Source organism: Scylla paramamosain, chromosome 17, assembly GCF_035594125.1.
Source record: "Scylla paramamosain isolate STU-SP2022 chromosome 17, ASM3559412v1, whole genome shotgun sequence".
Lineage (NCBI taxonomy): Eukaryota > Metazoa > Arthropoda > Malacostraca > Decapoda > Portunidae > Scylla > Scylla paramamosain.
Window position 1 is genome coordinate 15,072,501 of NC_087167.1, and position 25,000 is coordinate 15,097,500.

The 25,000-nt window shown below is 39.7% G+C and overlaps 1 protein-coding gene and 1 long non-coding RNA gene across 13 annotated transcripts in view; one reads left to right on the plus strand and one right to left on the minus strand.

The window, feature by feature from the left end:
• The window catches only part of LOC135108505 (uncharacterized), a 10,086-nt gene extending 9,216 nt beyond the window's left edge, over nucleotides 1–870 (plus strand). For all 7 annotated transcript variants that reach the window (XR_010272313.1, XR_010272312.1, XM_064019596.1 and 4 more), the window contains one exon: nucleotides 126–870. Coding sequence is in view for 5 of the 7 variants with exons in the window: in XM_064019596.1 (XP_063875666.1) it covers nucleotides 126–138 (13 nt within the window). In the remaining 2 variants the exon portion in view is untranslated. The remainder of the gene's footprint in view (nucleotides 1–125) is intronic.
• LOC135108507 (uncharacterized) overlaps nucleotides 676–25,000 on the minus strand; it is a 180,679-nt gene continuing 156,354 nt past the window's right edge. Inside the window, exons 3-8 of one of the 6 annotated variants that reach the window (XR_010272316.1) lie at nucleotides 14,528–14,910; nucleotides 14,126–14,367; nucleotides 9,718–9,825; nucleotides 4,074–4,251; nucleotides 1,670–3,419; nucleotides 676–815 (exon numbers count right to left, since the gene is read on the minus strand). This is a non-coding gene — a long non-coding RNA (uncharacterized LOC135108507). Of the gene's footprint in view, nucleotides 816–1,509; nucleotides 3,420–4,073; nucleotides 4,252–9,465; nucleotides 9,559–9,717; nucleotides 9,826–14,125; nucleotides 14,368–14,527; nucleotides 14,911–25,000 lie in introns of those variants that run through there. The other 5 variants (XR_010272317.1, XR_010272315.1, XR_010272318.1 and 2 more) reach the window with 5 other exon arrangements.

Consider the following 25,000-nt stretch of genomic DNA (forward strand, 5'->3'; position numbering starts at 1 on the left):
TAATACTACTGCTCTAAATAAGACCATGTCTGTAGCAAAATTGTTTATTTCATTTAAGTATAATATATTTCAATAAGTAATATATTTCAATTTTCCTTCATAAAGTTACCCTATCTGTTCGTCAGGCCCTGCAGTTGAGAGGCGCTCCAGGTGGTGGTTCAGGTCGCCCACGATGAGGACTTGCGAGCAGCAGCCCATCAGCAGGCCGTCCATGTTGTCTGTGAAGATTTCTTCATTGGGCACAGGGCGGTGGTACACGGCGCACAACATTAATCCCGTGCCATCATCACTATTCTGAAGAACAGTACCTCCATCACCGCTGGCATCTCCACTTGCAACGTCTGAGCCTGCATCCCCTCACTGAAGCATACAGCGACGCCGCCACCAGTTCGCTCAGGCCTGTCCCTCCAGATCCAGTGGGTGTAGGCCATGGATCCTTCTCATCGTTTAGCCAAGTCTCCGTGGCTACAACGATGCCCCCGCTGTGCCTCAGGATAAAGCTGTGGGTGAGGTCGCCGATGTTTGTTTGATTTGAGAGGACAGTCACCGTGCGCTCCGTGGTGACATATGATGGGGAGTGCTTAGCGCGGGTAGGGGGCACCAGGGTATTCAACAGAGGGGTTGTGGGGCATCCACTGCCAGCCATGGGTGCTGGTAGATGGCGGTGGGGGGGTTTATCCGAGTAAGGAATGTTGGTATGCTGCCAGCTTGGGTCGTTTGAAGGTCACTCGCTGTCACAGACCGCCAAGTCGTCTACTTCCGCTCACTGTTTTCACTGGCTATCCCCATTGATGTACTCCACTTCATTACGCGATCTGTAATGTAGATTAAGAAGGGTTAGCAGTTACCGAGTAAAGATTATCGAGTAAAGAGTTTTTAAAAGAACTTGTCAGCTTAGGAAGAGAAATGCGCGCTTGGCAACTCTGAGGTTCGTGAGACGGCGGCGGGACAAGCTTAAAGAGTAAAAAATCCCTCTTATCCGGCATCAACGGGACCGCCGACATGCCGGATTCTTGAATATTGCCGGATACTTGAATAGAAGTGAAATTATGTCCACAATCACCACCCTACACTCAATCACGCATCTTATCAGCTGCTTGTGTAAGCACAACACGCTTCCTCTTTTCTACAACTTTAGGCATGATGAAGGCGTCAGGCGATAAAACAGTGCACACGCGGGACTGAGTCACTGAGTAAACACAGTGTAGTGGGCCGCGGATGGCGCGAAGCAGTGCGCTCTGGTGGCGGCCTCGTGCGGGAATTTTTATCGATTTTGAGTACATTGATTTTTATTGATTTTAAGGCTCAGGGAAAAATGTGCCGGATACTCGAATGCCGGATGAGAGGGATTTTACTGTATATAATATATATATACTTCACACTATTTTCCTTGTTTTCTGGCAAAAAGGAGCTCTAAGCGTAGGCAAAAAAAAAAAAAAACCTTACACACACACGCTTTGTATAATTTAGTCACCTAAGAAGGCACGTTTTCAATGTTGCTGGTGTCACAGAACATAAGGTGTCACAGAACATAAGAACATAATCGTTAAACACGGAGCACACTTCTATGCTTCCTACCGTCCTCTCCCTCTCTTTTTTTATACTGGATTACAATAACTATCTAAAAACCCAAACTATGTGGCTAAAATATCTTGTTCCACCAACTAACGTTTGTGGTGCCATATTCTACAACGGGGTTGCAGGAGTTCCTCGGGGGCGCGGGTGACCGCTCGGGTGTTCACTTGAGCCTGGAGGGGTGAATGTCGCAGCTCCTGTAGATGACTCACGCGACACACATTCACCTTATAAATGACGGTGATTCTCGCCACGTCCCGCCGATATTGAAGGATGTGGAGGCGTGACTCGTGGCCGGCGTGGTTGTCATGATCTCATGAGCCGCGCCGCCCTCTCCTCTACATTGTGCAGGAGGGCGAGGTGTTTGCGGGCCACACCACCCCACGCCAGGCTCGCGAACTCCAACGAGGATCTAACTTGTGCTTTATAAAGCACCTCTAGACCCTTGCCGTCCAGAAGCCACGATGTCCTCCTCAGAGGGGCCGGCTTTCCCGAGGCCTCTCTGGCAAGCTGCTTGATGTGGATCCTGAAGGTCCTCCACTTCGTCTGCGGCGTTACCATCTCTCCGGTGAAGTCGAGACACCGAGCTGGCCTCGACCTGGAGACGGCGAGCATCTTGGTTTTATGCGGCGCTAATCTCACCTGCCACGCTCTACCCCAAGCTGTGATGCGGTTCAGGGTGTTGCTGAGCCGGAACACAGCAGTGGCTTCCTCTCTCGTGGCGAAGCTGTGGGTCAGCGTGAAATCATTCGCGTAAGCCCTGGCGCTGGGGAGGTGGTGCTGCAGGTTATTTATATACAGGTTCCACAGCAGGGGGGCCGAGGTAGCTCCCCTGAGGGGACATCTGCTTTGGCGGGCTGCACCTCACACTCACGGCCTCCAACAGTCTCACCCTCAGGTGCCTGCACCTCACACTCACGGCCTCCAACAGTCTCACCCTCAGGTGCGTGTCATTCATTACGCCTGCAGCACAGAGTTTGTTGACCAGGGATGCGTGCCACACCCGGTCAAATGCGCCCTCAATGTCCAAGTGTCCAATGTCTCCTTGCGTGGATTGGGTCTTTCCTCAGCCAGGGAGAGTATCCTCGTACGCGGGCATAGGTCTGTGGCACATCGTCGTCCAGGAAGGTTTCACACACGAAGGTTTCACACACGAACACAATGTCTGCCCTGTGTCTGGTTAAAACACTATGTTTAAGTTCACCAATGTTTGTGTGAAACCCTCTCACATTAGCTGACACTATTGTCGGCTCACTATTGGGCGGCATGTGGTGCGGCGCACCGCCATAGTGAAGGCAGGTGTGGTGTGGGGGCCAGGAAGACCGGAAGGCCATGGGTCCGTGGGGAGAAACCAGGGAAGGTTTGGGGACTCCGGGCCACGTCAATTGCCTAGCCACACTACGCAAGTCAAGCAAGGTCTCCTGGCTGCTCTGCCTTACTACTGCCTGCACCAATTCCTGTTGTCTTTCGTCGGCGAACCTGAAGTGACAATCAGAGAGGAGTGAAAACAGCCTTGGCAGTATTCACACACCCTCGTACACTGTTCCGCAGTGTGTCCTTGCCGCTGCTGCCGCCGCTGCTGTTGCAGCCTTGGTGGATTGCCTCGTTTCAGCCTCCAGGGTTGTGTTGCCCACTTTGTGCAGCCCTCTCTTTTCGCCAGTGACGTGCGTGGGGTGACTCGTTTATCTGCTAGCTGCCTTACTGAGGACGGTGCTGCTGGGGCCGGAGCAGAGTCTCCGTCTCACTCCCTTCGTTGGCGCTCCTGGCGGTATATTCCCTGCTTGGTGGGGGTGTTTCCCTCTCCTCGGTTGATGTCTCTCGCTTCTCCGATGATGTCACCATCACTGGTAATATACGAGCAGATGTGACTGTGGAGTCTCTCTCTCTCTCTCTCTCTCTCTCTCTCTCTCTCTCTCTCTCTCTCTCTCTCTCTCTCTCTCTCTCTCTCTCTCTCTCTCTCTCTCTCTCTCTCTCTCTCTCTAAATTTAAACATCAATACATAAACTACAGGTCTAAAAAGGTCACTTTGTTAATTTTTTTAACATTTACATTATAAATGTAAATTACCTACATTGCTTATATATATATATATATATATATATATATATATATATATATATATATATATATATATATATATATATATATATATATATATATATATATATATATATATATATATATATATATATATATATACACGGTGGCACATAGCAGGCAGGTGTTCATGTCACTAGCAGCACTGCCCAGGTTGGAAATGACATGAACACCTTCCTACTATGTGCCACTGTATATTTTTTTTTTTAGTATCCTAAGTTTTGTAGATAGAATGAATGCTACCTCCTCTCTCTCTCTCCCCCCCAACCCTTTTCAGACCTTTGAGCGAAACCGAGCTGCACTTAACTCACATCTTAGATATCATTTCCTGTAATCTGGTGTTTGTCATAATTGTGCATGTCTATAGTATAATAAAAAAAATCTCGGCATATCATAATTACCAGGAAGGACAGGATGATGCAAATCGCTCTGATGCCTCGCGCAGTGAACCCTCGGGAAGTTGAGTTGACACATGAGACTCGTCTCCGTGGCGTGCGTTTCCAATGAGCAGGATGAGGCCCTTACTCTTGTCTGTTTGATGTCAGCGTGAGCAGATCAATGACCGTTCATCCCTGGAAGCTGGGATAGGAAATAGCGCTGATGCATGTCGGTGTTTAGTTGCAATTGAAGCAGGGTGTGTTTGCAAGGGTGTGTGTGGAGACAGTGTTTTCAATTACTGCATACAACAATGACTGTCGTTAAGAGGGCGAGCAGAATTAACTTTTATCATCCTGGTATAATACACCGTAACTAATGCATCGTGACAACCATCATGCAGCAGAGCGCTGACACACTTGATGGTAGAATTAAAGCTAATAAAGCAGATATTTCAAAGCAGATCAGATGCAAAATGGCTTGTATTTAATTTATTGCTTATCTGATTACTTTAGACGACGTGTCGAGGGTGTAACGAGTATTATTTGATTTTGAGGAACCTTGGGTAATTCACGGAAGCTTGTTTCATTCCACTTCAAACACATCGACACCTGTGATTAAGTTTCCATTTCCCCAGTTTTCATATTTGTAGTACTTGATAATTTTTGCAAACAAAAATGAAACAAAAATGAGACAATCACCAAAATGAGACAATCACCAATTAATATATAATTTTTGCAAACAAAAATGAAACAATCACTAATTAATACATGAAGTACTCAGCGAATTATTCACGGCCGTACGTTGGTTGCATCATTACACTCTTCACAGCTTGGTTTGTGATGTGGCACCGTTACTTTCATCATTGAGTGGTATAGCCTCGGTTCATGAATTTTGTTTTATTCATGGCAAATACTAAACCCACACTTTATAGCAATTATTATTTTAAACACTCATTCTTTTTTCAGCCAATTAAACTCCAATATTCATTAATTCTCTTCAAACTAATTACTTTCTTTCAGTAAACATATTCCTTTAGACATTTTCCTTCCCCCTCTCACTCTCGCAAACGTCATTTATTGTTTTGACACATTTTGTTTCTTCTCTATTCCTTGCAAACCCTTCCAATACCCTACGTACGTGTCTCCCTTCTTTTCAACTAGCGGTGGTATTTCTTTTCTTTTCTCCTTCTCCGTAAGAAATTGCCTCACTTAATACTGCCATGCATCACCCTTCTTTTCTCATCTCTCTTACAATACTGAGGATTCTCCCTTTCCACGTCATTCATTCTTTCGACATTTCCTTTCTTTACTTTGATCACCACTTCACACCTCTCGTTCTATTTGTTTCCTTCCCTTTCCAATGTTCCTCCCATCTAATTTGCAAATCTAACTTTATATATATACTGAACTTCAAACCACACGTTCTTACCTTCACATCTGCCGCCACCTGATCCCCCTCTTAATGTATTCATACCCAGCCATCTCCCCATACCCAGTCATCTCCCCTTCTCATGCCAGCCCATCAGTGATTTCTGTCCACCATCTCCATTTATTGTATATGCGTGTATCCCTAATTTTCAGGCAAGAACTTCCAATCACTGTGCCACTCTCACATGCATCATTCAGATATCCTTCACTTCCACTCCCTCCAGGCACTCCATATGCTCAAATTATTCCATCTGTGGCAGTTTCCCTCCCTAGCATTTATCTCCTATCACAGTTACTCCATTTCTTAGGGTGTGTCTGTGTTGTGATGCTATGTTGTGTGTTTAGAGCCTTTTTATTTACCTTATTAACCTCCATGCATATTCATCTGCATCTGTCTCTCTCTATATGTTGCACACAAATACTTTACATTGTACCTCATCACCTTCACATACACACATACACTCACTTCCTCCTGTACAACTTACAATTAATACTCTGCCCTAATCCTCAAACTTTTTTTCCAACTCTTCCTGCTCCATTCCCACAATCACCTGTTTTATGATGCACTCTGAAGATGACCGCTATACTCAAAGGGAAACTGGGATGAATCATAATTAGTAATGATGGCTAGCTAATCTTGGATACTACCCAAATCTTCCTGCTCCATTCCCACAATCACCTGTTTTATGATGCACCCTGAAGATGACAGCTATACTCAAGGGAAACTGGGATGAATCATGATTGGTAATGATGGCTAATCTTGGATACTACCTCTCTAAAAGAGGGTATCAATCAGCTAGTAGTAGTATATATATACTGCTACCACCACCATCCATCCATTTTAGTAACAAGATATATTTCCGAGTGACGTACAAATTCTCTTTTAGTATAGATGAGCGTTTTTATTCTATTTTATTAATTTCTTACGGTGATGTCTCATGTAAGAAGTCATCGGTGCACGTAAAAGATCCGTGGCTGGGCAACACAGATGGTAACTTATCTTGTATTACTGTTGAGAAATGTACGTCATCCACTGAACTACTTCAGGCTTCCAAAGATATGAATACATACACACACGCATACAAATATATACATGAACTTTTTGTGTTACTCTTGGGAACAGTGCAGGCTGCAGATCCAGGAACCACCATTAGTTTGATAGCGAAAGGCAATCCTGACCTAAATATTGCACATAATCGCTCTTTAATAGCTGTGACGAAGCGAAGTAGGTCGGATGAGGAATTTTTAGAGTGGAAATGGCGAGACTGGAACTTCGGGCCAGTGATTCGATGTATTCAAAATGGCAGGTTTGGTGACGAGTGCAGCAGTGTTGGCTGAGGTCTGAATGTCGTGTATAGACGTGGGAGGGTGCTGACAACTTGTGCTTGATCACTATAGTTAACGAATAGGCATTGGTATATTGTGACAGATGAAACTTAATTCTATTAAGAGGATTTTTTTTGGCTTGGATGAGAGAGAAATTGATTACACGACATATAGATGCTATGGATATTTGAGGATTAAGTGTATGGACCCAGGAGTAGAGTGTAGAATCCTTTCAAACGTCCTTGTCCCTCCCCCTTTATTTATTTTTTTTTTTAAGCGTGTGCTGCCATATTTCTTCACCGTAACCCTTCTTTTGTCGTTCAGTTTCCCGCCGAAAAATCTTCTACATAAAACATTACTTTATTTGCTCTGTTATTGTTACCTTACAAATGGGGTCGTTGACTGGATTAAATTTATCCACCTTTCTTGAGTCATCTGCTAGGAAAGAATAAAGACATCCGTACTTTTGTCAAGCGAGACCTTCCAGGAGTGAGACCGCGTCGGCACAATTTGTGTAGTATCCAAAAAACGCTTATTAGGAAATAATTCTCGCTCAATAGCAAGATTTGTGTGCTGGGAATAATAAGATTTGTGTGCTGGGGAGAGGAGTTATTTCCAAATGAGGTCAAACTATGCAAGTTTAAAAAAAGGTGCAGCACTGATGATTTATTAACCGAACAACGATACACATACAAGAAGTACTTGCAGAGCAGAAAGAAATAAGCATTCTTGGATAGACTGCACAAATTAGGACGAACTTCTAACTGAAAGGGTCTCTGGTAAAAGAATATGTGCCCTGTGTGCAAGGGATCCAAGGAAGGTAATAAGATCATGGGATTCAGAAATGAGGATGGGGCCCGGCCCCTCCTTGTAACCGAAAGTATGGAGGTGGGGGGATTTTTCCTGCTGCCATAATAAAGGGTCCGTTGTCTCTCAATTATTTAATTATCTTTTTGCAGCATCCCGTCGGTTTGGAACAAAGTGTGTTGCTACTGAATATTTACTTGCAAAAAAGATCAAAGGCATTTTAGGTTTTTGAGCGAATTTATGCCACTCAGCCACAGAAAAATTCCCTTGAAGGGGATTTGATGCTCAATCTGAAAGATCATATCAGTATATCAGTTACATGACGCAGATTTAAGATTTCGTTAAATGTTTCAAGAAATGAAAAAAAAAAAAAAAAATGCCGTCCCCCCCAATGTTGCTTTTTCCATCATTTTCTCCAGCGGATTTCCTCACATCCTCGTTGGATAATGGCATTCTTGTCGAGGTTCGTAACAAGTAGAAGGCGGGTCACGAAACCACTCTTGCTTGTCCTTCATCTTGTAAATAGACATTTCTGAACAATGCAGGTATATTATTCACTTCCACTTTAGAGAGAGCAAGCCTGGGAGCTACAAATTTCATTTTAATATAGCACCGACAGCAGAACCAATCTGCTACACCACCCACTCCACGCCTTCGCCACATGCTACCGCCTGACGCTCCTAGCCTGGTCCGCGTCACCCCGACGCTACAATTTCATCGAGCCTTTTGTTAAGGTATAACTCCGTGAACTGACAGATACCACCGTGGCACGTACTGTCATCATCAGTAGACGAATTCCTTCCTAGTTTTTAGCACATCTCTAACCCAATTCAAGGTAAATTTTTATTTATTTATTTATTTATTATTTATTTATTTTTTTCAATTTAAAAATGCTATTTTCAGCGGTTCTGTCATGTCAAAAAACAACCGTCATCATCAGTCATCATCATCAAGATATTGCAAACAATTTTCTTGGGGTTGCTGAGTCACTTTCAGGTGTTTATAAATAATATCGCGTACGGCTTAATTTTGACGATTTTTTTTTCCAATGTAGCAAGCAATGTCTTTGCTACAAAAGTGATGGGTGAAATCAATCATATTACAAAGTATACCGAAAGAAATTGTGGCGTAATGGCATTCATTTGTTTAACAAACTCCAAATTGACCCAAATCCATTCTTTATTTTCGTTTGCTGACTGGTATCTGTGCTAACAAATTTTTTGCAAATTTAATCCTTGAAGTACTCAGGGTTTCGATTCTGCATAAATCCGTATTAGGCTTCTGTTAATTTTGTTGATAGGGAAGTTTGGGAATTTGGGATAAAGATTTGCGTGCCAAGGGCGTACTGGCATTTTAGTGTTTGTTTAGCGGGCATCCACTACGCAAACACCGTGCTTCTTACCTAAATCATGGAGTATATGTTGATAACTGATAACATCGTGTTAGATTTTAACAAGTTTTGGGAGGGAGGGTCCATAGTGACTGTCCTAAATGGCCATTTTGATTAAATTACTAAATTGTATGTAGTTACCTAACCGAACCATAATAGACATTTTTAATATATATATATATATATATATATATATATATATATATATATATATATATATATATATATATATATATATATATATATATATATATATATATATATATATATATATATATATATATATATATATATATATATATATATATATATATATATATATATATATATATATATAAAATTTTTTTTTTTTTTCGAGGTGCCATCAAGCATTCGCTATATTCCCACTCCAAGGGAAATTTCCAAAACGCAGATTGATACAGTACTTATTCAAAATGCCCATAATGTAACAGACACGTCACATACCGGTTGATGGATGAAGCAAACGTGTAATGTAACATTGTATCCCATTTGCTTCCTCCATCTGTGTAACCTAGTCACATTGTGGCGTGTTAAATTCTATGTGGAAAAAAAAAAAAAAAATAAATAAATCATTGCGTGACCAAAACGTAATAATTCCTTGCATTGATGTGGCATGTGCACAGGAAACCCGGCACATTGTTTTAGGCACTCGGTAATGTTTGGCTTTAGATACTGGTAGATGTAGAAGCATCATACCTTGAAGTGGGCAGCAGCCAGTAGTACCAGCACTAGTTGGGAGAGGATCGTCAGACATGCAGTCCGGCTATGCAGCGTGCTTCCTTACCCTTCATCATCGCTCATGGTCTGTAGGTCAGTGAAAACAGAAAAATAAATAAATAAAAAATAATAATGATAATGATAATAATAATAATAATATAAATAAAGTATGACAAAATCTACGATGAAAAATAACTTCCTTACCAAATGCAAATGCAAATCGTAGAGAAACAAGATTTCTCTCACCTTGGCAATGGCCGGCATCGAAATGGAAGCTGCACGAGGTTGGGAAAAGTTCGTGTTGAGGTTAACTTAGAACCTCTGGTAGGTCTCGCTTAATTTGTCCCGGCAAAACACCAATACTTCCAGCGACCTGTATACTTTAATCTAACGCAATTCCATTAAAAAAAAAGTAATCAAGCTGATTAAAAACTAGTTGAAAAAAGCATGTAAAAGAAAAGAAACGCGTAAAAGACGAGCAATCTAAACTTTGTTACAAGCTATTGACCGATGAATGGTATTGGATGGCAACTACAAAAAAAAAAAAAAAAAAAAGTAAAATACCGCCCCGTTATTTATGTGTGTCGCTTGTTGTTACGGTATCACTGTCTGACTGACTGTTCAGTTGACAGTGTCTGGTTCTCTTTAATGATGCACGTTTTTACCGATTCTTTCACTATTTCTTTCTTATTCACTCGTTCAGTTACTAACTCGCACGCACACAACTTCATAATTCTATCTTCATGGATAAACGCATGACGTTTTCTTGTGGTTGTTGGTTACTATCATTTCATAGAGAAAAAAAAAAAGTATTTAGATGGCAGCTTAAACACTTGCCACGTTTTTGAGACGGCCACCAAAAAAGTGATAACCTTTAGCGCTGCATCTCCGTCGTAGCGTGTTGCTGTTGCTTAGGAGGGCTCGCATATCTTTTAAAAGGACTGTCGCCTGCACACTACTGAATAAATAGTGGCTTCCTGAATGCGTGACTGAAGCTGTCCAAATGCTCGTCTTCTCAAGAGGAAATAATTGAAGGGAAAAGTCTGATTGAAATGAAGAGTAACGCCTCTATCTTATGTTAATGAGTACGGGATCACTACAAAATAAATTAGTTCATTATAAAAGCAGTGAATTTATGGATTATATTCATCTATACAAGCATACACACACACGGTACTTCGACTTTACCACCCGAAAGCGAGTCGCTTCGAATTTTACGCGGCTGGAGCTTCACTCGGATTCGGGAGTAATTTTATAGACGCCGCTCGAGGTTTTTCCTTTAAAGCAGAAACATCGTAACATTACCAAGTTGTGCGCACATTGGTTGAAATGTAATGTATATGGTTTCATTAATCATGTTCTATTACAATACATAAGGATGTTCAAATTATATATATATATATATATATATATATATATATATATATATATATATATATATATATATATTAATCGCATAACAATACAATAGACGACCAATTATAGAAAAAAAAAAAAAAACGTTGTATGCAAATATTATATATGACAGATTAGCATTAACTCTTGATTGATATGCAAATATTTGTTAAGCTGATGCTGATAAGCTTATGCTGACTGAGTGACGAGTTACTTGGAAATTGCTTTAGCCATTAAGACACGAACGCATTAACGCATTACGTTGGACTATTATCAGTATCAAGGATAAAGCCGAAAGATGTAAAGAAGATATGAAAAAAAAAAAAAAACCACCTTTGTACCATAATTGTCTCTAGTCCGTAAGTTATACCCAGACTTCCCAGGAAACTTGTTAACGAGTTTAGTGTTAGTTCAATCACAGACAAATGACAAGTTTCTAAACTCGCGTTTTCTATTACGAGGTTTATTAAAAGAGATTTTAATCTGGAGGAATTGAAAATCAACGTGACATTTAGTCTCGAGAAAATTAACAAGGAATAACACACATACACTTAATATGGTCTTTCCATGTCTGTAAATCTGTTTGTTTGTCTGTTTATGCGTGTGTGTGTGTGCGCGTGTGTGTGTGTGTTTCCCTCGCCCCCGCCGTCCCCCATTCCCCCCCCACTCTCTCTCTCTCTCTCTCTCTCTCTCTCTCTCTCTCTCTCTCTCTCTCTCTCTCTCTCTCTCTCTCTCTCTCTCTCTCTCTCTCTCTCTCTCTCTCTCTCTCTCTCTCTCTCTCTCTCTCTCTCTCTCCTTTAAAGAGACTCGAGTCAATTTAGTGCAAGTGCCCTCTCTGCCGTCCCTTGAGGGTGAGGGGACGGGTCACGTGGGAGGGGAAGGCGGCGACCCAGAGAGGCAGAGGTGGAAGAGGAGGAAGCAGTCAAGGTGTGATGGAGGATGGAAGGAAGAGAGTGGAAAGGAAGGGAAGAGGTTTAAGGAGGAAAGCAGGAATTTGTGAATATATATAAGGGAGGAATGGGAGAATGGAAAGTAAACAGAGAAATAAGTAGGAAGAGTGGGTGAGGTGTGAGGTGGGGTGTAATGAATGGAAGGCGACGGTGATGGTGAAAGGGAGAGGAAGCGGATATTATCAACGGAGTCTTGGAGGATGTGGTGGTAATAAAGGTGGTGTTAATAAAGGAAGCGTGGAGTAGAGGTGGAAGAGACGTAATGGGGGTTAGTTAGACACCACGATAACGGTGCTCCAGCTCAGGGCACCGTTATCTCTCCTCAGATTCTGTACTCATGTAACTCAGGGGACGAGACGCTAATTGGATCCCGTCCTAGGTGAGATGCTCCAAATATTATGTTTACCCGAGAATTTTTAAAAGGGCGCCCAAATAATGTCACACAGGCAGGCATTGCGCCGCTCGCAGTTTATTTTTGGCACGCAGTGAGAGAGGTAAGCAGACACTCTGGCACAAACGCAGACAACCACACATCCCCTAATCTCTCCTCAACCCAAGCATCACAGTACGTGCAAAACCTTTATGTATAATTCAATGTTTATGATGTGCCAGTGTACATAATGTATGACCTGCCCCGCGCCTTTTTTTTTTTTTTTTTTTGAAAGACTAACTCTGTAAATGAAGCTTACATACTTCAACGCAGGATTCCTGAGATACCATTTTCATTGAGATTTATATATATATATAAATAATAATAATAATTCAACGAAATTCAAGCGGCAGGATGTGTCTGGCATGCTGATTTACTAAGAAGCAATACCCTTCTTGCTTTGGACCTGAGCGCCGGAACCGCCTATTATGAAAGCTTCCTACAACATATTCTAAGTTGTTGTTGCATGCATTTACTTTTTTGCTCTTAGCCAGCCAATTGGTGTAGTAGCTCTTTCTGTTGTGCACTCACGCAAAGTAGCTTCCAAGGCTTTTCTTAGTGTCGCACGGAAGGGTGACATAATGAACAATATGAACTCTATAGCCTGATCACATACGACTAAATAATACAGTATTATGCACGATACTAAAGTCTCAAACTTGCCAGGTCATAATATACGGCAACCATCCCTAGTGTGCAGAGCTACCAACAGTTGCCACCATACTCGCCAGACGTGTCAAATAATATCGCTCGTGGTATCAGAATGTACATCTCGGTAATTATCTAGAATCCTTTGCCGGCATTATTACTGGTCTATTCTTATCCATTCTTTCGTATATATCTTTAGATACACATAATACAAATATAAAGTGGGGGAGAAGTACCCTCTTCCCTCCAACCCAAAGAAACTTGAGGGACATGTGGGAATGCGGATTATTTATTTATTTATTTATTTATTTATTGTAAGGAGAAAGCAGCAAAAAATTCATTTATTTAGGATTAAAACTCAGCATTACGGTGACATATTAAATAACGCGCATATACGTAGAATAAGGCGTCTGTGAGGCATACTTATAGATGCAATATCGTATTCCTTAATTCTGAGACATGCAGATCTCGGCCAACCATGACACCCAGCTGATGCCCAATAGACAATTGTATGTTTTACTTCATAAACGGAAGGTGAAAATTTACAATAACTCGTCACATAACTCCGCGGAGAGCGAGGTTTTATGGAGGGGAAGCCAAATTAGGGCAAATTTAATATTCATGAAAACGTCTAAGGATGAGACGCCATGTTTTGACAAATGAAGAAATTTCTCGGCTATCTTTTCCTTACCTAACTTAACCTAACCGGTTGGATTCGCCCCCCCACCCTGGACTTCCCCTTAAGAAAGGACTCCAGATAACTGCCTAGACCTCTCCTTTAATATAGTTTTAGGAGCTACTGTACGCGCCCACTCCCTCTCACCAACCGCTCCCTTCCCTCCACACAATCAGGTAGCCTTGGACTCGGTCGAATATGTAAACGTGACAATTATCACTCACCTACTTCCAAATGATCACTAATGCCAAGTCAGCATATTAATATAACAATAGTTACTTCACTTACCCACCAGTTCTCTTCTAGATGTTCTGTCCCGTCCGTCGCCTCTGCATCGTCAGCGTCAACTTCGCTACGTCGCCTATTCTTAGTCAGCGTCAACTTTGCCACGTCGCCTCTGCATCGTCAGCGTCACTTCAGCCACGCGTCCTCGGCATCGCCAGCGTCTCTCAGCCACGTCGCCTCTGCATCGTCAGCGTCACCTCATCCACGTCGCCTCTGCATCGTTAGCGTCACCTTCGTCGCGTCGCCTGTGTTAATGACCATATTTAATAATTCACTGCGACGATTTACGGAACAGGACATCGCACACCCTCGCGACTTATGCATGCCAATAATTCATTCTATCCCGAGAATTGCACAAATACTGCACCACAACACACAAATACAATGGTATAAATAAATGCTTACACAAATGAAGTAGTTGAATTACAGGAGAGAAGAACAATCCTCACACTGCACCTTCCTTCCATTCCGGCCACTCACACATTGGCACGGTGCGGTTCCGGTTTCCTCTCTCCTGTAAACTTCGAACTTTGGTTTCTGAATCACCATGCACAGCTGCCTGGTTACCGCATGAGTAAAAAAAAAAAAAAAAAAAAATCAGAGTATTATCATGCCTTAGTCACAACATAAATCTACCTTATGTGCTTACTTTATATCATTACAGTACGGCGAGACGGAGGATGAAGTACACAGGCATTAAAACGGTATGTAGTAATTGCTTCGAAGCCTCATACATGATAGATCAGCTGACTTCCGTGACGTCATGACGCTTGGCTGCCTCCCATTGGCTGTTGTGGGTAAAGGAAGAAATGAACAGCTTGTTTTCAACAGTGCTTGCCTCGTATCAGGAACAACAGCATTACGTCGCTGGTACTTTGCAATGACTTTTTTTTTTTTTTCTAGAATTAAGTCGTTACTTGACAAGGTTTTTTCTCCATCTGATGCGGAGTAAAATAGTGCTAATGACTGGTATCTTACAATATATATATATATATATATATATATATATATATATATATATATATATATATATATATATATATATATATATATATATATATATATATATATATATATATATATATATATATATATATTATAGGTTCAAGTCAGTACATTTACCTGTTCATATTTTTCATCTATTTATCTCACCAAGTAATGAATATTCTTATTTCAAAACAATTTGTGTGAAATAATTAATTGATGTTACCTTAAGTAGCCGCCCGTACGTACTAAAGTAGTGTTATAATGTTTATGTTTATCACCAGCTCTCGTTTACTTAATTTATTTCTATTATTTATTTATTTTTTTCAAACGCGTGTATGAGGTTGGGCGGGGATGAAAATACCATTTCTTAGTGCACGTGGTTTTCATTAACGTTTTCTTATAATCACACAAGAAGTCATAAAAAAAAAAAAGTGCAGAGGGAAATGTGCGTGGTGTTCAGAGAAGCGTGGTGGGATCACTGCAGACGCCCTCCCTCCTCGATGCGCGGGATTGGCTGGTGGGGAGAGAGTAGTTCGTTCTAAGTTTAGAGTCCATTGAGTGACTAGTAGAGGGTATGGCTGACAGAAAAAGAGACAAACAGGTATGGACGCGCGCACACACACACACACCACTGAAACATGTGAGCTGATAAAAGGATGTCATAAAAGCTCCACGTGATCCTAACGAGGTCACGCATACACTCGTATAATCAGAGTGGAGAACACATAACAAGACACATCTGCACGTCTCTATCTGTACTATATTTCTTCATCAGTCTATTAAAAATATACATCATTATAAGTAATTGTTGTTTAAAGATATACTATTATCAATGTAAACGATATGGCCAATCTAGTTCTGACACTCCGCCCTTGAAGGAGTTACTGTGACATAAAGGAGAAGGAAGAATGAAGGTGTTGGTCAACTCTCGTATTAGTGAAGTTTACACAATGAGAGTTAGGGAATGCCGAGTAAGTTCAGTATACCGAGCTTCCTGAGGGTAACATGCGTACAAGTGGCACTTGCAGGAGAGCAGTAAGTATGAAAATAATGACATAAAATAGCAAAGGATGTAACGATGTAGTGGAAGGTTGGAAAGTGAACACAGGTAAAGAAAGAAAAATGGTAAGGCGCATAACATTTGACAACGATGTTTACAGCGATCAGACTAAACTTGTACAACGGTGGACAAAATAATGCACATTTAAGTACAGACTGATATAGGAAATGGTCATGTGCATGAGAGGGTTACCTGAACAGTTTAGGAAAGGTGTATCTTATGAAATAACTTATGATGTATTCACCATCACAAGATGTAATCTTGTAATTTATGTATTATAAAATGATCAGAGGTCAGACGGTCATGAGCCTGAAATATTTTTGTCTTGTTGAGAATTTCGCCTTGCAGACTAAGCTGAAATATGGGAAGCAAAATCACACACCCACAGCAGGCTTTAGTTGCCTTGTGTAATTTGAATACCACAGATACCATTCTTTACAATAATAATGCACAATACATGTGAATGAAATCAATACGGCAACACCACAGTCAGCACACCGCCAACCACCACATCGCAAAATGTCAGCGCTGAAAAAAAAAAAAAAAATGTGTTGTATAGAACATCTTTAGACTGAAATAACCTGTTCTTACGTTTCTGCAGGTGGATAAATGAAAAACTTGTGAGACATCATGTGTGTGTGTGTGTGTGTGTGTGTGGGAAGGAGGGGAAGGAAGAGGCACTGTTGGTGGAAACAATCGAACAATTGCTATTCTGATCAGCATTTTCGCATTATTATAACGCATTTCCTAGCTCTCTTGTTTTGCTTTTGTTCTTCTCTGAGTTTTATTTCTTCCCACGCGCGTGCATACATACACACACACACACACACACACACACACACGACTCGGGAAACCTCAAGCATCTAATAGAAGCAGACCGGTAATTGTAAGGTTCTGCCATAGGAAGAAAAGAAATGAAATGCTGAAGAAAAGAGCTGAACTTAAAAAGAAACAGAGGAAAGTATTCGTGAATGAAGATCTTACACCCATGCGAGTTGCAATGTTCAAGATTGTCAAGGAGCAGCCAAATGTGAAAAGTGTTACCACTAGGGATGGTAAAATACTTGTGTGGCTCACAGATAAAAACAGGCCAGTTGAAATTCATACACCAGATGATTTGTTCAAAACAGGTATATTACAGCCTGATTGGAAAAGGCTGAAACTTGACAACATGATTAATAAGACCCTAAGTAACAACGCATAGGACAAATATGGAGCACAGACAAAAGCTAAAATTCAAACAACTGTCTCCCATACTAAATCTATTACTAATCTTAATAATATTTCAAAACTCTCTTTACTAACACTAAATGTCAATGGATTGAAAGGAAAGTTAACCACAACGGAATTCAAGGACTTGTGTGTTATGTATGATGTATTATGTATAAGTGAAACAAAATGTGATGATGTCGATATGATAAATATTGTTCCCAGTATGAAAAACCTTGGATTTGATATAGTATTCAAAAACAGACATGAACTCAGTAGATATAAATCAGGGGGTTTAGTGCTTGCTATTAAAAGGGATATTAAGCTGAAGTGGAAGACTATTAAGACTGAGGGTAAGGCTTTCATATCTATTTTAATAGATAAAAGAAGTTTAAGGTTAGATAAGGATTTGATTATCAGTGTGGTATACATTCCCCCAGTTAATTCTAGATATGCAAGTGTGGAATACTTTGAAGAAATTGATAATTTTCTTTTGGATTATACAAGTGATGATTACTCACATTTATTATGTGGAGATTTTAACTCACATACTGGAACTCTGTTGGATTATGTTTTGCCAGATGTACTTCATGATGATGATGATGATGATGATGATGATGATGATGATGTTGATGATGATGGTAATGGTGATCTATTTGAGGTACAAAACATACTTAAAGCAATGGGAGTGGATGGAACAAGGTATAACCAAGATGTAACACAGGATAGGAATTCTTATGGGAGAAATTTGGTGACAATATGTTGTAATAATAAGGTATGTATTTTCAATGGTAGAGTAGATAGAGATCTCAGAGTGGGGAGACCCACAACTACACATGGCACTCTTGTGGATTATGTTATAGGTTCACCAACATTGTTAAAAGATGTAAATGAATTTAGAGTGCTAGACTATGACCCATTGTATTCAGATATTCATTGTGGTATTCATGTACAGCTTAAAGTAAATATTGAGTATGCAATTATTAACAATGCCAATATAGCACCTGTGAGTAACTATAATCAACCAAGTAAGTGGAGAGCATCTAAGGAAGAGGATTATATAGCAGAAATTGATGAAAATCAGGTAAAAGAGTTAATAGAGCAGATGGATTCTATGGACATTGAAGATGTAAGTACTAGAATAAAGAATATTTTATTAGGAGCAGCTGTAAAGGTTTTTCCACCAAAGAAAAAGAAAAATTATGTTAAGCAAAGTAATAATGCAAGTTTATCTGGATATGATAATATTTGTTGGTATACAAGGAAAGCATACCATAAAGCTAGACATAAATATAATCTGAGGAGGAGTGAGGATAATAAGAAAGATATGATAGAAAAAAGCAAGAAGTACAAAGCTGAACTGAAAAGAGTACACAATAAGGAAAAAGAAAATATGTTGATTAAGTTAAAAGCAAACAGAAATAAAGATCCAAAAACATATTGGAAAATATTAAAGGAAAATGATGGAAATAAAAGCAAAACTACACTTACACTTGCAGATTTTCATCAACACTTTAAGAATCTATCAGAGGAAATTAGTGAAAGTGATAAGCATTTAAGTGAACTAGAAAGTGCTACAATTGAATCTGGGGAAGAGGAAACACTGAATGAGCCCATTACAGAACATGAAGTGTTGAAAGCTATTAGAAAACTAAAGAATGACAAGGCACCTGGATATGATGATATTGTTAATGAATATATTAAAAGTACAAAAAATATGCTTAATTTGTATGTTAAATTTTTTAATAGGATTTTGGATACAGGATATTTACCTAAAGAATGGTTGATAGGGGTTATTGTCCCATTGTATAAGAATAAAGGTGATGTTGATGACCCACACAATTATAGGGGTATAACTTTGTTAAGTTGCTTAGGTAAGGTATTCACATCTGTGCTAAATGACAGGTTAACTTCTTATTCTGATAGTCATAATATTATAAAAGAAAATCAAGCTGGATTTAGGCAAGGTTATAGTACTCTTGATCACATATTTTTATTAAAGAACATCATTGATCTGTTTTTATGGAAGAAGAAACAATTATTTTGCCTTTTTATTGATTATAGAAAGGCATTTGACACAGTTTGGAGGGAGGGGCTCTGGTATAAGATGGTAAAGGAAAATATTGGTGGTAAAGTCCTTAATGTTATTAGAAATATGTATTTGACCATTAAATCATGTGTTAAGTTTAATGGAAACAAGTCAGACACTTTTATTTGTAATAGAGGAGTAAGACAAGGTGAAAATCTTTCTCCATTATTATTTGCCCTTTATGTAAATGACATTGAAAAGTCTTTAATAGAAAACAGATGTAATTACTTACTATTTGATGATAACTACCTTGATTTACAATTGAATTTATTGATAATGATGTATGCTGATGACACAGTAGTTCTAGCTAATTCGGAAGAGGAAATGAGGAATATTCTTAATGCATTGGAGTTATATTGTGACAAATGGAAATTAGAGGTAAACAAAAATAAGACAAAAATTGTTGTATTCAGCAGAGGAAGACTTAATTATGACAATTTTCATTTTGTATTTAGTGATGAAATTATAGATACAATTGGTGAATACAAATATCTTGGTGTCTTATTCAATTATAATGGTAGGTTTAGAAATGGTCAATTGGACCTTAAGAAAAGAGCAACAAGAGCTATGTATTCACTAATTGGAAAATGCCGCAAACATGATCTACCAGTTGATCTGCAACTTGAATTGTTTAACACCATTGTAATGCCAATTATGACCTATGCTTGTGAAATTTGGGGATACTGTATTATTAGAGAAATCAAGCAGTTGCACATGACATTTTTAAAACATGTATTACATGTACATAAATATACAAGCACTGATATTGTATATGGGGAGTTAGGGGAATATCCTATTGATATTGTTATCAATACTAGAATGATTGGCTACTGGTCAAGGTTAATAACAGGGAAAACTACTAAGTTAAGCATGATTATGTATAAAAGTTTGTTACATTTAGACTCCACAGGTATGTATTCATCACCTTGGATTTGCCATATAAGAAATATTCTTAACAATTGTGGTATGTCAGGTATTTGGATGGATCAACAAACTAATAATCCAGAATGGTTAAGGAAAGCAGTTGAAAACAAACTTAAAGATCATTGGATAACATCATGGTTTAGAAATATTTCAACAAAGGGACTTTGTAAGAGTTATAGAATGTATAAAGACTTGTATTGCAGAGAAGATTACCTATTGAAACTTAAAAAGAGTATCAGAATGCCTTTGATTAAAATAAGAACAAATAACAATAGACTACCTGTTGTGAAAGGAAGATATGATAGTATAGATAGGGAAGAAAGATTATGTACTTTATGTAGATGTAATGTTGTTGGAGATGAATATCATATTTTATTGTCATGCCCTAATGATAACATCGTGGAGCTCAGAAACAAATATATTCCAAATTATTATAGAAATAACCCAACAGTGAATAAGTTTATCCAATTAATGCAAAGTAAAAGTCAATATATTTTGTCTAACATTTCTCTTTTTTTAAAAGCTACCTATAATTTTTTTAGGTAACAGAAAGTTGATTTATATAAGTTGTTAGTGTTTGTTTGTATCTGAAATAATTGCAGGAGCTGTGCTCCATACTTTGTATCACAAAGTCTGAGCATGTAAATAAATCTGAATCTGAATCTGAATCACACCGAAGAACGTAACAAAACTTCCACTGCAGGTACTGAGAGAGAGAGAGAGAGAGAGAGAGAGAGAGAGAGAGAGAGAGAGAGAGAGAGAGAGAGAGAGAGAGAGAGAGAGAGAGAGAGAGAGAGAGAGAGAGAGAGAGAGAGAACCTTGTTGACGTAAACTATATTCCCGTCTTGGGGGGTCACTAGGTTCGTGTGAGTCACATAACGTCATATCAAGTACTCACTTTTACCATTTTATTAAACTTGCAATTTCACCCTGACGGTATTGAAAATGTAAGGCGCGAGAATCTCTTATATTAGAATATGCGAACACTGCTGTGTGAGGGAATAAGGTATTGTCTTATATGACAGTGTTTATCATAAAAAAATATAAGGATTTAATGTATTTTGACGATTAGTGGAGGAAAAAATAAACTGTGGAATGCAAGTCAGGTTTTAATTCATTAGATGGTTAATTATCTGATAGTCTCTCTCTCTCTCTCTCTCTCTCTCTCTCTCTCTCTCTCTCTCTCTCTCTCTCTCTCTCTCTCTCTCTTTGGAACAGCCCATCCCACTGCTGGTCACTAAATGGACTATTAGCATACGACAAACCACCTCCCGCCCCTCCAGCCAATTCCACACATGCCAGGAAGGGAGCAGCAGGTGGGACTTCTCGTGGGATTTCCTGGCTCGCTACCATTTTCACAGTTCCCCTACTGTACGTACTTACCTCTTTTTTTTTTCTCTCTCTCTCTCTCTCCTCTTTTAACATTTTTCGCAAAAATTTAATGAGTCACTCAACTGGTAAATTTATGTTTCTCTCTTGCTATATTATTGTCCAAATTGATAAGCTATATCCCATCTATGTGTGGCCCTGAACGTGTCATATTTTTGGGGATGCGTTGAGTGAAAGCTATTTCTCTTCTCACATGACTGTTTCCTTACAATCTCTCCTTTTCTATTAGTCGTATTTTTTTTTTCTTTTTTGGCTTTTCGCAATTTCCTCCTGTGCACAAAACCTACTATAAATTTTCATGTTAATTTTGTCCATGTCTCCGCCGACACACACACACAACACACAAATAAATAAATAAACCGCTGCTTTCCCTCTATATCCCTGAATTCCTTTGTTTCCTACTCCCTGTCAGGACTATCAGGTTACCTCCAATTTTGTCGGCAGGCGGTGGCAGACAGGCAGAGTGATTAGTGGAGGGAAGTGGTGGATGCAGGTTTTGCATTCAGTAGGAACCAGATTTGCGTGTTGTCGAGTCCATCCCAAATCACGAGGATGTTACTCATTCACTCCACCTCTGTCTGCTGTGTCACTGATTGAATGTAGTTAAGTATTGAACAGGAGGTCCTTTTATGATACTGGAGTGCCTGCTGACTTTACGAAATGATGTGGACTATTGGGTTGTGCAGAATGTTTATCACATTTCGTTTTAAAGAGATGTGGTCAGCTTTACATTACTCAAATAATAAAGTGACAGGGTTCTATTTTTTTCAAGGTCACATATTTATACAGCTCTTCAGCAAGAATTGCGTAACTCCAGCATGCATCTTGGATAACACCTAACTTTAGAACCTTCTATTATATCTTAAAATGGGGTAAGTAAAATTAGGTAATATTAAATAATGAAAATTAAATAAAAAACATCAATATTTTATTTAACAAGATACAATCTTTTAGACAACTATCCCTCTTCATTACGGACACTTCGCCATCTCTTCCCCACGCTGGACATTCTTGAGTCGTGCTTTACTAAGAATCTTTAATGGAAATTTCTTCCTAACTATTGCTTAATTAGTTCCTTTGAAGTTGCATATTTTCTTGATATATTTCATTCTCTTCAAAATACTGTATTTTTTTAAGGAATACTAGTTTTTACATTAGTGCGATTCACCTCATCACATCCCTTTCACTGAATTAGTATCAATAGATCTAAACTTCAGTATATCCTCATTCTGTCTCTATTCGTGGAACAGAGAACGCAAGTTGTTTAACATGCATACATTGGCTATTGGTAAATCCCTTGTCAATATGTCGATGTCAGTCAGTTTTTAATCTCACAATATAAATACTAAGACACCTTATATAAGAAGTAGATCTAAATTTCTTTCAAAAACTCAATACATGTCACGCATAACTCTTTCACTAAATACGAAAATCTTTTTTTGCGTAATTTTGTGTTTTTTCACTTCTTCCCATCTGAGACTGTCTGGTTTGTATGTATTTGTGTGTGTGTGTGTGTGTGTGTGTGTGTGTGTGTGTGTGTGTGTGTGTGTGTGTGTGTGTGTGTGTGTGTGTCAGGCCTTGCTGTCACGTGTTACCTTCAGTCCTGCCATGTCTTCGATCTGCGCAACAAATTATTCCTCGGCATCCCTACCTTTTCTTCCATCTCCTTGTCTCGCCTCTCTTTGTCTTGTCACATGTTTACGAAATGGCTGTGCCCTGTCCTTTTCTACCCTTCGCTGGAACATCACATTGCACTTACCCCCTCCTAGTAGTTCCCTTGTTTCTGGCCCCAGCGACTGTTTCCTCTGGTCTTCCCTATCGCTTCATACGATGTTAAGGTTTTCGCATATGAAACTGTCTTTATCCTCAAATCAAGTATAGATATGGTTATATGTTGTTAACATGAGCAGATAAGTAAGTAATGAGATTGCAAAAGTCGATTCAGAAGGAGAATGTAGACAACTGCCGAAAAGATAATTACTCCCAGTGAGGTATGAAGCATTGGGACAAGGGGGGCTGTGAACTCATCAATAACCCTGCTGTGACTTCACTGAACGTTTCCCTTCGTGTCTCACAAAGCAAGGGGGCAGTCACAGCCTGCCCTCTAAGGACAACTTTCTTCCTTCACACAAAACTACATGTACCTAATTACACACACACACCCTTCATTCAAAATGTAAAATTAAATATGGCGACTCCTACACCAGACTCGGAGTCTCCATTTGGGAAGGAGACCACAAATGTTCCCAAGTCGGACTGTTCTTCCAGTATCGATCCTAAGTGTCTTTACATCCCCCTCAACTTCTTCCTCATCAACTTCTGTAACATTCGCGGCCTTAGGTTCAATTTTTAATCTGTAGAACACCACCTCTCCTCCACTAAACCTCATCATCTTTTCCTCACTGAAACGCAGGTGTTTGAAGTAACTGAGAGTACCCCCTTTTCTGTTCCCTCCTACTTTCTCTATTCTCATTTCCAATTCAAAGCTGGATGTTGCATCTATGTGTGCAATGATTTAACCTGTCCACGCTCTTGAATCTTCCGAATTTTCCACCATCCGGCTATGGCAAGAGTCACTCTCAAACTATATTTATCTGTGCATTATACCTCTCACCTAACTCCTCTGACTATAAGAAATTAATAGACTACTTATTTTCCAAAGTGGAGCACATTCCAACTCTCTTCCCTCTTGCAGAGATCTCCATTCTTGGAGACTTCATTGTTCATTACCAACTTTGGTTATCCTCTCTCTTCACTGACCATCATGGTGAAATAGCCTTTGCTATCCTCCACGACCTAGAGCAAGTTGTGCAGCACCCTACTTGTTTTTCTGACCATCTTGAAGATACGCCCAACATTCTTGACCTTTTCCTATCCTCTGATCCTTCTGCTGTCACCCTATCTTCTCCGCTGGGCTCCTCCGATCACAATCTCATATCTGCATCTTGTCCTATCGCTCCAATCCATCCTCAGGATACCCCAAAGCGGAGGTGCCTCTTTCGTTTTGCCTCTACTAATTGGGGGGACCTGAGAAGCTATTATGCTGATTTTCCTTGGAATGACTACTGTTTCCGTGTCAGAGACCCGTCTCTGTGTGCTGAGCGCATAGCAGAGGTGATTGTGTTTGTTATGGAGGCATACATTCCTCACTCTTTCTCTCGACCTAAACCTTCCAAACCTTGGTTTAACACAGCCTGTTCTCGTGCTATAAATGATAGAG